General features: G+C 37.8%; 2 protein-coding genes across 5 annotated transcripts in view; both read right to left on the bottom strand.

Annotated features, from left to right (window-relative positions):
- npdc1b (neural proliferation, differentiation and control, 1b) overlaps positions 1 to 2,778 on the bottom strand; it is a 30,214-nt gene extending 27,436 nt beyond the window's left edge. Inside the window, exons 1-2 of one of the 4 annotated variants that reach the window (XM_046842389.1) lie at positions 2,591 to 2,778; positions 2,385 to 2,474 (exon numbers count right to left, since the gene is read on the bottom strand). In XM_046842389.1, the coding sequence (XP_046698345.1) occupies positions 2,385 to 2,472 (88 nt within the window). In that variant the 5' untranslated portion in view covers positions 2,473 to 2,474; positions 2,591 to 2,778. Of the gene's footprint in view, positions 1 to 2,384 lie in introns of all 4 variants that reach the window. The other 3 variants (XM_046842387.1, XM_046842386.1, XM_046842388.1) reach the window with 3 other exon arrangements.
- Positions 2,779 to 5,291: 2,513 nt separating this feature from the next.
- Positions 5,292 to 13,296, bottom strand: part of niban2b (niban apoptosis regulator 2b) — a 42,792-nt gene continuing 34,787 nt past the window's right edge. Inside the window, exons 10-14 of the mRNA XM_046841585.1 lie at positions 12,956 to 13,111; positions 10,087 to 10,200; positions 9,034 to 9,141; positions 8,728 to 8,839; positions 5,292 to 7,074 (exon numbers count right to left, since the gene is read on the bottom strand). Coding sequence (XP_046697541.1) covers positions 6,122 to 7,074; positions 8,728 to 8,839; positions 9,034 to 9,141; positions 10,087 to 10,200; positions 12,956 to 13,111 — 1,443 coding nt within the window. The 3' untranslated portion in view covers positions 5,292 to 6,121. The remainder of the gene's footprint in view (positions 7,075 to 8,727; positions 8,840 to 9,033; positions 9,142 to 10,086; positions 10,201 to 12,955; positions 13,112 to 13,296) is intronic.

Raw genomic sequence — 13,296 nt, forward strand, 5'->3', positions numbered from 1 at the left:
TATGCAAAAATGTTCTTCAATATTTGTCCGGCTGGTCGGGCACACAGCAAACCAATCAGGGTAGAGCTTGCGTTCTGTTTTGAACTTGTTTTGATTGGCGTTTGGTGGTACAATTGTCCCCCGGCCTCCGCAAATTTGAATGCGCCCCCTGCAGCCTCTATGGTACCTCAGTAAATTCATTGAAACATTATGTCACTTTAATACAATAATGTGTTTTGAAAGAATTTATGTTATTTGGTCGTAAAAACATTCCTGCGGATAAGATAATATGCAACTTGCTGTTCGAAATGAGGACCGGTGAATTATCGGGGGTTGAGTGTTCACTGATCTACTTATCACCAACATACAGTTCAGCATCAATTCAACAGCAAGCATTTAGAGAGAAATAAATGATGGAAGATACTCCTCATTCTAACTTGCCACAGCACCCGTGTCCTTATTTGTGGGATCTTTTTTTTAAGTAGTGGAAAAGAAGGTTTTGGGCTCATGATCATTTTTATTAAATAACAATCAGTGTTTGACTCATTTATATCATTCTATTAATAGATTGGTGTGTTAAGAGTAACATTAGAGCCTTTTCACATCAACTGAGTTGATTAAGTGATAAGTAGTCTTATGATAAAAATGATAATAGGAACATTATAGCCATAATAAATCATAGTACTTTGGGTACTTAAGTACATATAAATGCAAATACTTTTGTACAGTAATATTTTACCAAGTGTTTCTCTACTTTATATAAAATACATGGTTTGTGTGCTTCGTTCACCACTGATTACCAACACCATATTAACAGCTGTCCAGAGACCACCTGATGGTAACTACTAGAAAAAGCTGTGCTCAGACTAAGAATAACAAATTTGTTGTCATCTTCCTTTAATCCTACTGACCTTAAATCAATCACCAATTAAACAAATTATGCATCCTTATACTGCTGACATCAACTCATAACTAAATCATGCATTTTTTTTTTTTACAAACTAAAAGATATATTACAAATATAAACATATTATAAACAACTATAAATATAATTCAGTAGTAGAATGATTTCGCAAAACAAACAGTTCATGTGTGGGTTGGTCAGAACAACTGTGCTGATGCTTCTGTACTCCTTCTGTCATATTTTAATCACTCAAATATAAAAACACAAACACAAGTGCTGTTTTTCTGCACCATAACTATCACACCTAAAGCACTTTCCTTAATAAACCATGATGATATGATCTTTTTTTGTCTACACTAACAATGCTAACAATGAATTACATTAAGATCTCCAGATAAGCAGGAGAACATGGTGGTAGTGTAAACACCCTCTGAGGACCTGCGCTATGGAAACGTAAACACTGCTAGGTTCTGATTATCAGCAGCAGGGTAACAGAGATTAGACTGATTCAACTGATTAAACAAACCGCCGTACCAGCAGATATAAAATAAACGTCAGTAGAACTCATGACTCATGAATGTAAAGTGTGTGTACTTCAGTGGTGTCTATTAGATATGTCGCTGTGTGTAATGTGCATTCTGGAGCTATCTCCAGAGCATGCCTGGGTGACAGAAAGAACCTGTTGCTGACGTGTCGCTTTTTTTTTTCCTCCTGCACTGGCGTCTATATGGTGAAGAGGTTACAAGAGCAACATTAAAATCTGTACGCTGGATGTTTATAGGGCCGTGTTCTGGAGATCTCAGGGGTGTTTCTATGTGTATCACTGAACGGATGGCAGGAAGTGCACACTACAACAAGATCGCTTTGAGTTCTGAGAAACAATAGAAATTGTCAAAGTGATATACTGAAACTAATATACAGTGTGTGTATGTGTGCGTGTGTGTGTTAAAGTTAGTTATAATGGGCGCTATGGTTTTGTTGTCGATGACAGGTCAGAGGGTCCATATCTCCCACACTTGCGTCACCAGCTATTGATAATCAGTTTTCCTTCTGACCAGATGCATCTGGCCTGCACAATCCCGTCCTAGCATGTTCAGATAATCTAATTTACACTAATGGTTTCGAAAAGCAGACAGAGCAGATGACAGATTTTGAAGATATTGCTCGTCTTATGTAACACATCCAGCATGGATCTCTTAGATAGGACTGTGAAACATCTTACATCTCACTGTCTATTCTACAGAACACTCATGTATCTTGTCTGTGTAATATAAATACACAGGACTTGAACTAATCTATGTAAAATAACAGTTCTTGCTTCATACACATGACAGGAGTCATTATGTATCAAACACGTGATCTTGTTTTTCTTATGGAACTGAGCAAACACATGCATGATGTTCTTGTAAATTGTAAATAACTAACAAACACGGACGATCGCGACTCTGGCGCAGTTTACAGACATCAGTTGCGCAATGGTGAAGTGTCCATCCAGTCTCACCTGCCATAGTGGTGCTGATGGTGATGGTGCCTATGAGAAGAATCGCGGCCCACACTCTTCTCTTCTCTCCTCTCCTGGATGAAGGCATCCCTGTAGAAGAAGCGCAAAGAGCTCTAAGGGCTTTAGGGGTTTTAACGGCTTTAGCATCCCCCCCCCCTCCTCCGTTAACGAGGAGGAGGAATAAGAAAGAAAACGGACGCACGCGCCTCCTGGGATGTCCACAAACGCGTGGTGAGATCAGTTCAGCATCTCCGCTTTAGAATGAAAAAAAAAACCCCTGCTGATGTTCCTCCTGATGCTGCTGCTGATGCTGCTGCTGTTTTTTTCCACCTGCGCGGCTTCGGTAACCCTCTGCGGGAGGAGAAAAAAAACCTCCAGCTCCAACGTCACACCCCTGGTCACGTCACATAACATCACACAGTGACCGCGTCCCAATCAACGCGTGCGCCCTACCTTAAGTGCACTAGCAAGGAATTGAACACGCGCGTTGTGTGCGGTCGAGTGTAATGGATGGATGTTTGGGATGCGGTTCTTTAAGGAAAGAACCTAAAAATAAATAAATGAAAACAAATAAATGAGCGAATGAATGAAGGAAAGAAAGTAAATTGTTGCTGTAATAAAAAGCTCCACTCTTCTGGGAAGGTGTTCCACTAGATCTTGGTGTGTACGTTGGAGATTTTGTGAATATTCAGTCACTGAGCATTAATAAAGTCAGGTATTGATGATAGTCCATGTGAGGAACAGCATGCTATATTAGTGATTCCTGGACACACACACACACACACACACACACACACACACACACACAGCTGAATGTTAAGGGCCTTGCTCAAGAGCCCAGCAGTGACACTTTAATGGTGCTGGAATTTGAACTTGCAACCTTCTGGTGAGCAGATCAATGTCTTAACCAAAGAGCAACCACTTCCCCAGTCACACAAACAATGGAAGGAAAGGAGAAAATGACTAGGTTGGAACGCACTGTCTACAAACATGCCGAGCAGGAACGTATCTCAGACCACACAGCATGTCAAACTTTGAGGAAGATGGGTTACTACAGGAGAAGACCACATTAGCATCCATTCACACGAGATCAGGAATTTGAGGCTACTGTGGGCACGAGTTTAAAACATTAGCTGTTGTTTTCCAGTATTTTATTATATAATGTAGTAGTCTAGGACAATAATAAGTGAATTTTGAAACGTTTGATTGCATCAGAATGTAGTCTAGCCTCACAGACATCACCACCGAGGCTTTTTTTTTAAATAAACATCCAGGGGCATTTGGCAGACTCTTATCCAGAGCGTCTTCAAATGATTTCGGTTAAACAGCAATTGAGGATTAAAGGTCTTGCTCAAGGGCCCAGCAATGGCAGCGTAGGGGTGCGATTTCATTACATTATAATATTATTAATTACATTAAAATACAAATAAAAAACAATAGTAAAAATAGGATCATTGAAGCTTTGGATTTAATGTTGTCATGGCATCCATAATCACACTGTAACCTTCAGATTTCCTTTTGCAGTTATCTATATGAATATTTAGTGTGTAAACTGTGTGTAAAGCTTGCACATTTCTGAAATGCCATAATATTATAACCTTCCACTTCTGCACATTTACTTTTCAATTCCATAGCCTTAGAACATCTATCTGTACTTCCTAATGATGTCCACACATCTCTGCACTGCGAAAGCCTTTATATTCATTCACTGTACATATGCTTACATACTGTATATATATATATATCACATGCTGTAAATATGATACATATTTATCTGCACTATTTGCACTTCTGGTAGATGCCAAACTGAATTTCGTTGCTGTGTACCTGTACAATGCAATGACAATAAAGTTCCATCCATCCATCCATCCATCCATGGGATGGTAAGATTAATTGATTCGCATTGGTGCATCCGCATAAACGTTAACGATGTGATGCATGTTTTTTTTTGCTTTTTTTTTTTACATATTTGCATTGGTAAAAAATTATTTATATTAGTATTAGTAGATGCAATGGTTTCTTTTTATTTTTTTGAAAGTGACTAATCATTTGTGACCAATATATTTTATATATAGACTGGGTTCCCTGGTGGTCTAGTGATTAGGATGCAGCGCTCTCACTGCTGCGGCACAGGTTCGATCCCCGGTCAGGGAACCAACCCCAGCCACTCTTAGGGTTCGGTCCCAAGCCCGGATAAATGGGGAGGGTTGCGTTAGGAAGGGCATCCGGCGTAAAAACATGCGCCAAATCAAACATGCGGATGATCCGCTGTGGCGACCCCTAACGGGAGAAGCCAAAAGAAAGTTTTTTTTATTTTATATATACTGATTTCTCCTCGCTAAATGTTTTCTCAAGCTCATTCTTTAGCCACCACTGCTGCTACTGTACGTGAATATGAAGCATCACATCACTACGGAGACCGAGGCGTGTTCTGAGTCACATAGAATACAGATTAACACGGCAGTGGTTGAGCTGCACCTTCCCGGAGACAGAACAGGAAAGGAACATCTAGATTTAGTGAATCTTTTTTGCACTACAAATGCCTGTTTGTGAAAGGGGCCATGCGTTAGAAGTCAGACAGCAAATCATAAATCTACTAAAGTGCCTTCTGTCTGAACCAAGGAAATTTAACCTCTGTACCATATTGAATTGCATATCATATTTTTCCATCACATCGTATTGCATTGAATCACATCGTCTTGAATCAAATCGAAATCGGATCGCACTACGGGTGAATCAGATCCCATCTCATCGGTAGCTGCTTCACATGTATATTTAATTTATCGTATAATTGGCTATAAATCGAGATGCGAATCGCATTGGCATCAGTCATGGAGATGCACATCCCTGGTGTGTGTTAAACGTGCAGCAAAAACTGGAAAAAAATAACGAATAGAAAGCGCAATGTCAAATCGAATTGATTTATTGTTGATTATTTTAAATGAAGCACAAAGAAGGCAAGTGCATCATACAATAAATAAACAAGTGAAACAAAAGATAAATGCAATAATTAGATTTTTGACCTTTAACAATTTTGATTGTCATTTCAGTTTGAATACAATCAGCGTGAAACATGCACTGGACCAGAATCATGTGATACATATCACAATTAACAGTAATGGAAGATACAGAAATATAACTGTTTAACTTAAAGATGAGTAAGATTTTATGATTTAAATTCACTCGGATTGAACCATTTAAAGTGAAGGATATTTACAAAAAATAATAGATGGAAACCCAACAGAAATAAAACTATAAAAAATAATAAAATTCAGTGTTTTCAGGTTGGGTCTAAGCAAGACTTAAAGTATTAAAAAAAGACTAAATAAAATTCAATACGATACCATATTAGACTTTTATAAGGAATGGAGTCAGTTACATGGTTAGACACAGGGTCTTGGTGAGAAACGCATCCCATGTCTCAGCACTCTGCAGCAGAACATCAATGCAATCCACATAAAAATTAGCAAATGATATAAGTGACATTTTTATGACGAAGCCCATCTGTGTGTGACGGCAAATTCAAATATGTGCAAAAAAAAAAAAAAAAAGTGAAAAGTTTTTTGTTTAAAAAAAAAAATCAAAAACAGACTCAACTGTAGAAAGTATGAGATGTTTCATGTGTAAACAAACCAATCACCGTAAAAACCCTCCTCTGTAAAATGATCACTTCTGCGAGCAGTGGGCTGGTGTTTCTAGCGTTTTCCATAAAAAAATTGTTGTTTTATTAGTGATGATTATGTCTGTGTTGTCAGTGTGTCAACTCCCTTCCCAGCATCCTCGCCTCCCTTTTCAGAATCATTGCGCTTCTCTTGTTCCGCCTCCGTCGCTGCCGCGGCAACCTGCAGCTCGTCCTCCTCTGCAGTCTCATTGGCTGGCGACTGGAAGCCGCTGTCTGTGTCGGTGCCGTGCTGCTGAGGTTCCAAGCGCAAGTCTGAGGAGTTCTCAGACACCTCCGTTTGCTCTTCCTGCTTTGGGTTTGTGATGTTTTTTTCAACTTTTGCAGGTTCCTCTGCGCTCGACAGTGCAATCTGCTGCTCCTCCTGGTTTGCAGTCGATGCCAACTGGTCCTCCTTTAGAGGTGAAACATTTTCCACTTTGATGCGGATGGTCTTTTCATTTTTCACTAGGGCGAGTCCATCTGGACTTTGCTCCCCATCTTCTCCCTGGACTGCATCCTCAATTTGCTGGATGGCACTCTCTATGGCCAGCTTACTTTCAGAGTCGTGTGGAGACTTTAATGCAGCTTCTTGTTTATCAAGTTTTGGCGCGGTCCCATTGGGCAAATCAGGTGCCGTTTCTTTAGACAGCGGCTCACTGACTTCCTCTTTGACAGGTGCTGCCTTTTCTAATGCAGAAGAACACTGAATGTCAGAATCTCCCTCACCCTTTTCCTCAGGAATCTTCTGAACGCTGGGAACTTCCAAGCAGGACTCGTTGGGAAGCGTGGTGCCGGGTCCGTCCACCTGGATCATGGAAACCACTTGTTTCATTCTACGCCTCTTAATGGCCGCTGAATCACCTTCTTCACTCTCATGCTCTCCGTCCACTTCAGATTTTTCTCCGTATTCTTCAGCCCAGTCAATGGATGGGTTCTCACCCAGCAGGTGGAGGTTGGGGTCGCTGTTGGTCAGCACGATGCTGTCCCTGTACAGGTTGTGTTTTCTCTGAACAGCAGCCTCCTTCACAGCTGGAAAGAAAAAGTAAAAGTTAGAAAGCTTGAAGCCTGATTTGCTTCTTTCCCATTCATTTGCATCCGACTGCAACAACAGGGCTTACATCTGATAATAAATTGTCTAAAAAAAAAACAGATCTGCTTCTGCTTTCAAACATCTGCTGAAAAGTCTGGCCAACTTTATTGTCATCACCAAATGTGACAAAGAACAGCCTACTTTTACAGACAGACACAATCTCATTAACATGTAAAATAACCAACTGCCATTTCTTAGGGACAATCAGCATGACACAAAGTTATTGTAGGTTATTGTTTATTCACCAGTAAGAGGTTTTATTATAACATTAAATACATTTTAAATACATAAAAAATTTATAAAATCTGATCTAAAAAAGAAAAAAGGATGGTCACCATCTTGCCGTCTAGTAACTGATAAATACTCTTATAACTATTGGTAATGCTATTTTGTTCAATTGTGACGAATGAAAAGACAAGACAAGACATGTCAGCTCAGATCCATGCTGAAAGGGGAGGAGTTATCGAGTTTGATGGCCACTGGTAGGAAAGATCTCCTGTAGTGTTCAATAGGGAGCAGAGCTGACACAATAAACACTGACAGTATCACTGTGTTAATAATCAGCTTCAATACATTTGCTAAGAAGCCGATGTAGATCCAATAAAAAAAAATCTTAGTTTGACATTTTCGTCCTGGAATGAGAGAAGGGTTAATTCCTTATAGCCTGTTTATACCTGCTAGTCCTGATAATAAATGTATCTAGTGTGTTTATTCTAGTTTTTTAGCCTAGTGGGAGGATTTATGCAAACAAGTCCTTGCTACAGTTGAAATATATTTAGCTAGTAAACCATTCCTAGACTTGAAATCTGAAAATAACAGAACTTATTGCATGGAGTAATATTACAACCTCAAGGACAGGGCAATAAGTCAATATGATAAGATAACATCACAATGGAATTAAGTCACCGAATGCTTTTCTAAAAATATCACAGATATCATATCATATACTTTTCAAACAACGTCCATTAGGGAGAAGAACAAATAGATGACTGGATGATAAGTTCTGTTTGTCACAAACATTTCCTGTTTTTTCTTCTTTTTATAATTCACATATGCAGAATTTTAGGGCAGGTTTTTTATTATGGAAGCCGCCTTTGCTGCCATTATTGCGATTTTTTATATTTTTCTTATAGCTTTTTTCAGCTATTTATAATATTTTGCATGCGCAATTATGATCCTGTATATCTGCTGTTCTCTCCTGTGTATTTAATGTCATGCATTTCACCCACACCATTGGACACTTGCATACTGTTCTGTGTTGCATCATGGTCCTGGAAAAACATTTTGCTCCAAACTGTGTAAGCTATATAAAGCAATTATAACAAAATCCCACTTGATTTGACTCTAAATCTTTTTCCCCTATTTACCACCTCACTGTGGAATTCTCCAGTCTGGACATTTGCTATATATCTGCAGTGTTAATGCACCACTGTTTGTGTGGTGTGCCTTTATTACAGGACCCTGTAAATGACTTACTATATATAAAATACATTATTATTTCCACATTAACTCATTCACAGGGTCCTGTAATCCAGGCACTCCACACAAACACCTCAAAAAAGATATGTATCTAGTGGATGTTTATGCCTTACCCATCATGATGTCCTTCATGACTGTCTGGAGCACCACCTCCTCAAAGATGTTCTCAATCAAGATGAAACGGGAGAAATCTTCAAAGATGAGCTCTTGGAAACGAGGAAGGTCCTACAGACAAACATTAGATTCAGTGTACTAATGACACGAAATGTATGTGTAGTAAATAGAGGATTTAAAATATATATATATATATATATATATATATATATATATATATATATATATATATGTGTGTGTGTGTGTGTGTGTGTGTGTGTGTGTGTGTGTGTGTGTGTGTGTGTGTGTGTGTGTATGCGTCTTACAGCAGAGCAGGATGGAGAGAGCTGTTTCAGCATGTAGGGGATAAAAATCTGAAGAAGAGCCTCTCTGAAGAACCTCTTACGCACAGTGCTGCTGTCATAATCATATTTCTAGAAAGGCGAGTACAACATTAAAATGAAACATGATGTATTGTTGTAGTCAATTCCAGAATTACTACTAAGGAAATTCTTCTGTGGGGGGAAATAATTTGCATTCTAATAAGAATTTCTAAATGTCGAAAAGACATTATTTGCATTCCAGAAATATACGGTCAGTCCATAAAAAGAAAAAAAAAAACCCTACTTGTCACATATACCCCAACTTGTTAAGAAGCTGGTGTCAGAGCACAGCATCAATCAAGAGGAGAGATGGTTAAGGGCCTTGCTCAAGGGCCCAAACAGTGGCAGCTTGGCAGTGTTGGGGCTTGAACCCCCAACATTCCAGTTAGTAACCCAGAGCCTTAACCACTGTGCAACTACTTACCTCGCCTGTAGATACACTATATGGTCAAAATTATGGACTTTCAGCCATATTCCAGCAGTTCTTCTCTAAACCTGTTCCAGCATGATACCCCTGTGGCCAGAGCAAGCCGCATGAAGATATGATTAACATGAGGCTGAGTGAAAGATCTTGAGTGGCATGCTATAGAACTCTGACCTCAACCCTATTCAGCACCTTTGGCATGCATTGGAATGCTGACTGCAAGCCAGGTCTCATCACCCTACATCAGTAGCTGATTTTACTAACACCCTTGTGGCCTGAAAGAGCACAAATCTCCACAAGCACAATCCAAAATCTAGCAAAACATTTTCCCTATAAGATTGGATGTTATTAAAACAGCAATCTTATTTATAACAGGATCTTATTGTCAGGTGTTCATAAACATATGTCCATATGTGCATGGCATCTGAATTACAACCCTTTTTAATTAAAACATTCTAAGAACAACAATATATTTGCTGTATGTTGAATATTTATAGACCTGTTATGATACAAAAGATACTCATTATTTTAGTAATCCAGAACTGACAGATTGATATCATCAATAAATTCACCTTGATGACTCGGTCCTGGGACCGCTGGATGATCTTGCAGGGGTCTTCCTCCTCATGACCCTCCAGACTCTGGTGGAGAAGCTGCTCAAACGTGTACACAGCATCGTCCATTTGCTGAGATGAAGAAGATGGACAAAGACATGCATGTGAAAAGTCTAAATATTATTGTTAATACTTGTTTGTATTTCCAAGTGTATTGCATAAACAAGGATCGAATAAATTAATTAGTAATTCAATTATTTTTTATTTGTATAGCACTTGTAACAATGAACATTGTCTCAAAGCAAATTTACAGAGATAAAGAATCAGAATCCTTTATTAATCCCATAGGAAAATTGTTTGGTTGCAGTTGCTCACAGGAAAAATAAAATTTTAATTAAAAATAATGAACTATAAATAAATATACATATATACAAAGTATATATTAAGTGAATTGAAATGTGTAGCACATAAAACTGAATTTGTAGCAGCAGTGAAAAACAGATGGCAGGAAAGTCAGACTACAATAATAGTTGCACACCTATCTAATTAATATTATTGCACTGAGATTATTGCACATAACTGCCCAAGGTATTAAGAATATACGAGTGTCATCAAAATATGTAAAATTAACTATATCTATATAATCTATATGGCATAACATCTATATCGTGGAGCAGCTGTATAACACTCAGAACAAGGAGTAATATAGTTTGATGGCCGCAAGTAGAAATGATCTCCTGTGGTGCTCTGTGGTGCATCGTGATTGTATGAGTCTGTCACTGAAGTCCTCAGACTTATAGTGGATATAAAGTTGTATAAAAGAATATATAAGTTTAGTGACCATACATTTGTTCCTTAAAATTAAAATGTAAGATACTAGGGCTAATTTATCAGTTATTATTTTACACTTCATTGAAAATAGTTAAGCAAAGCATTGGTTAAAATTATGACCTCTGATTAAATCTTTAATCCAGTTTTAATTCAGTTTGTCGGTCATTATGGGATTACGTGTACTGAAGTACACCCAACATCTGCTCAGTTCACAATTGCAGATACTAAACTTCCCTAAAAAAACCCAAAAAAACCACACCATTCTTCAATTATCGATTGCTTTATCATTGATGGTTGTCCAACCGCCTCAAACCAGATTTACAATAACATAGGGCCATTTTACAAATTGAAACCAAGCTGCCAAGTTTAAAATTCCAAAACTGGCACATGAGCTACTGTGATTTACATTAGAGTAATAAAAAGTTTAACTAAAATGTATAATTATGGTCTATTTTTAATGGTCCTAACAACACATTATTGGTCAGAATTAAACAAATGCACTCCTGAGACTCTCCTGTGGCACCATTTGCCTTTTACTTTCAACTGTGAGGAAAAGCCAGAAATAAAAAAAGAAAATTATATATTAAAACTGTCTGCCATCAGCACTGGAAAGGAACAATGCTGATTCTTAATTCTTTATATACTTATTTATTTAATGTCTGACTAATGAGTTGTTTTTAAAGCAAGTAAAAGCTTAAGTCTTTTGAGCTTAACCCATTTATTTGGCCCAGGACTGTACATGCAATTCTAATCCCAATTTTAAAACAAGATTAAGTTTTATGTAATTAAATAATTACAATAAAAACTCTCTAAAACTACAAGATGACATTTTTGAGAAATAATTAAACACATTATTTCACAGATCTCATTTGACCAACAGGGTGCGCCCGCACACAATCATTTGCATAGTTGGGATTCGTGTGAGAAACTTGTGATCCTGCCCTGACTTAAAAAAAAACACACACTGCATGTTCAGTCTTGTGTCACCACTCCCATGACTCAAACACCATGTTTTCTGACTCTAATGAAAAAAATGTCTCCCTGTTCTGCTTACAAACACTTACACTTGAAACCAGTACAAAGTCATTTTATATCCATCAAATTTGTTACATTTAGCAAAACAAACACAAAACAAGCTCCTGGTTTTCATTCCAGATTATAACATAAGGCATTGTAACAAAACCTTGTAATGATAACAAGAATTGGAAAGTCTTCCAGCATGAGAAGTTACAAGGCAATGAAATTGTCCAAGACTCGTTAAACAAACAACAATAAAAGTAAAAAAAAAGTCACTATATCTCAATTATTACACGATTATGATGGATATTATATTTACAGCCAGTATGCTGTCAGAGCTGCAGTTAGGTAGACGATTAATCAGCACCCTCCAACCAATCAGATTTGAGAATTCAACATTTTGAATTCAAAATGCATTTTGGCTCTTGATAGCTTTATATTGCTCAAAGTACAGTACAACTAACACTGAACTAATACATAGATTTTTTTTTCTCCAATGTTCATTTTACTAGTTATTTTTTCTAATAGTTATTAGGCTGCTTGATGAGTTACTTAAGTTGAATAATTTTGATTCCAAACTTCGATGAATCAAAGAAAATCTAAATTTTAAGTCGATTCGTAACATTCTGCTAGTGGAAAGATCAGGAATGAAAATATCTAGAGCTGTAGTCAAAAGACACTATGATTGAACACATTCATAAAATGTTCATGAAATAAATAGATCTTTTGAAGAGAGTCTTGTGTGATTTATTTGACAGTTCAAGAAGTTCCTGGCTGCAACCAAAAGTGGTAGAACACATTTATCACATTCTTTCTTTCTCTTCAAAGTAACACAAAGACATAACCTATACCTCTGTGGGAAACATAACCATTTAGACTTTATGAGATGTGTGTTTGAACACTTCTTAAAATGAGAGAAATGACCTAAAATGGACCTGAACCCAAAAATAGCTCTAATTTGGTGATGATAAATTATGCATTTTTTCCCCCGTACAGCTCTGTTACTACAGGATCGCCCTTGTAGCGGAGCAAGACTCACCTCTCTCATGAGGATCTGAGCTCTCTGGACGAACACAGATGGACTGGTGACATCGAAGCGCTGCTGCAGGCCCTCCAGACTCAGCTGCTCCACCTTCTCATAGCAGCACTGCATTTTCACCGGATGGTAGGCCAGCATGGAGATCTTCTCCATATACTGCAGGGGGATAATAACAATAATTAATAGTAACAACATTACATTTATTTATAAATGATTAAAAACTGACATCATTTCTAAATTACACACTCCTGTCATGCAAAAGGAATGAAAAACACTTCCAAGACATGCTGCTATGAAAAAAAAATTTAAAAAGCTGCAGTGTTACGCCCTCTCTATCCAAA

The sequence above is a fragment of the Silurus meridionalis genome, chromosome 27 (genome assembly GCF_014805685.1).
Source record: "Silurus meridionalis isolate SWU-2019-XX chromosome 27, ASM1480568v1, whole genome shotgun sequence".
In the NCBI taxonomy this organism is placed as follows: Eukaryota; Metazoa; Chordata; class Actinopteri; order Siluriformes; family Siluridae; genus Silurus; species Silurus meridionalis.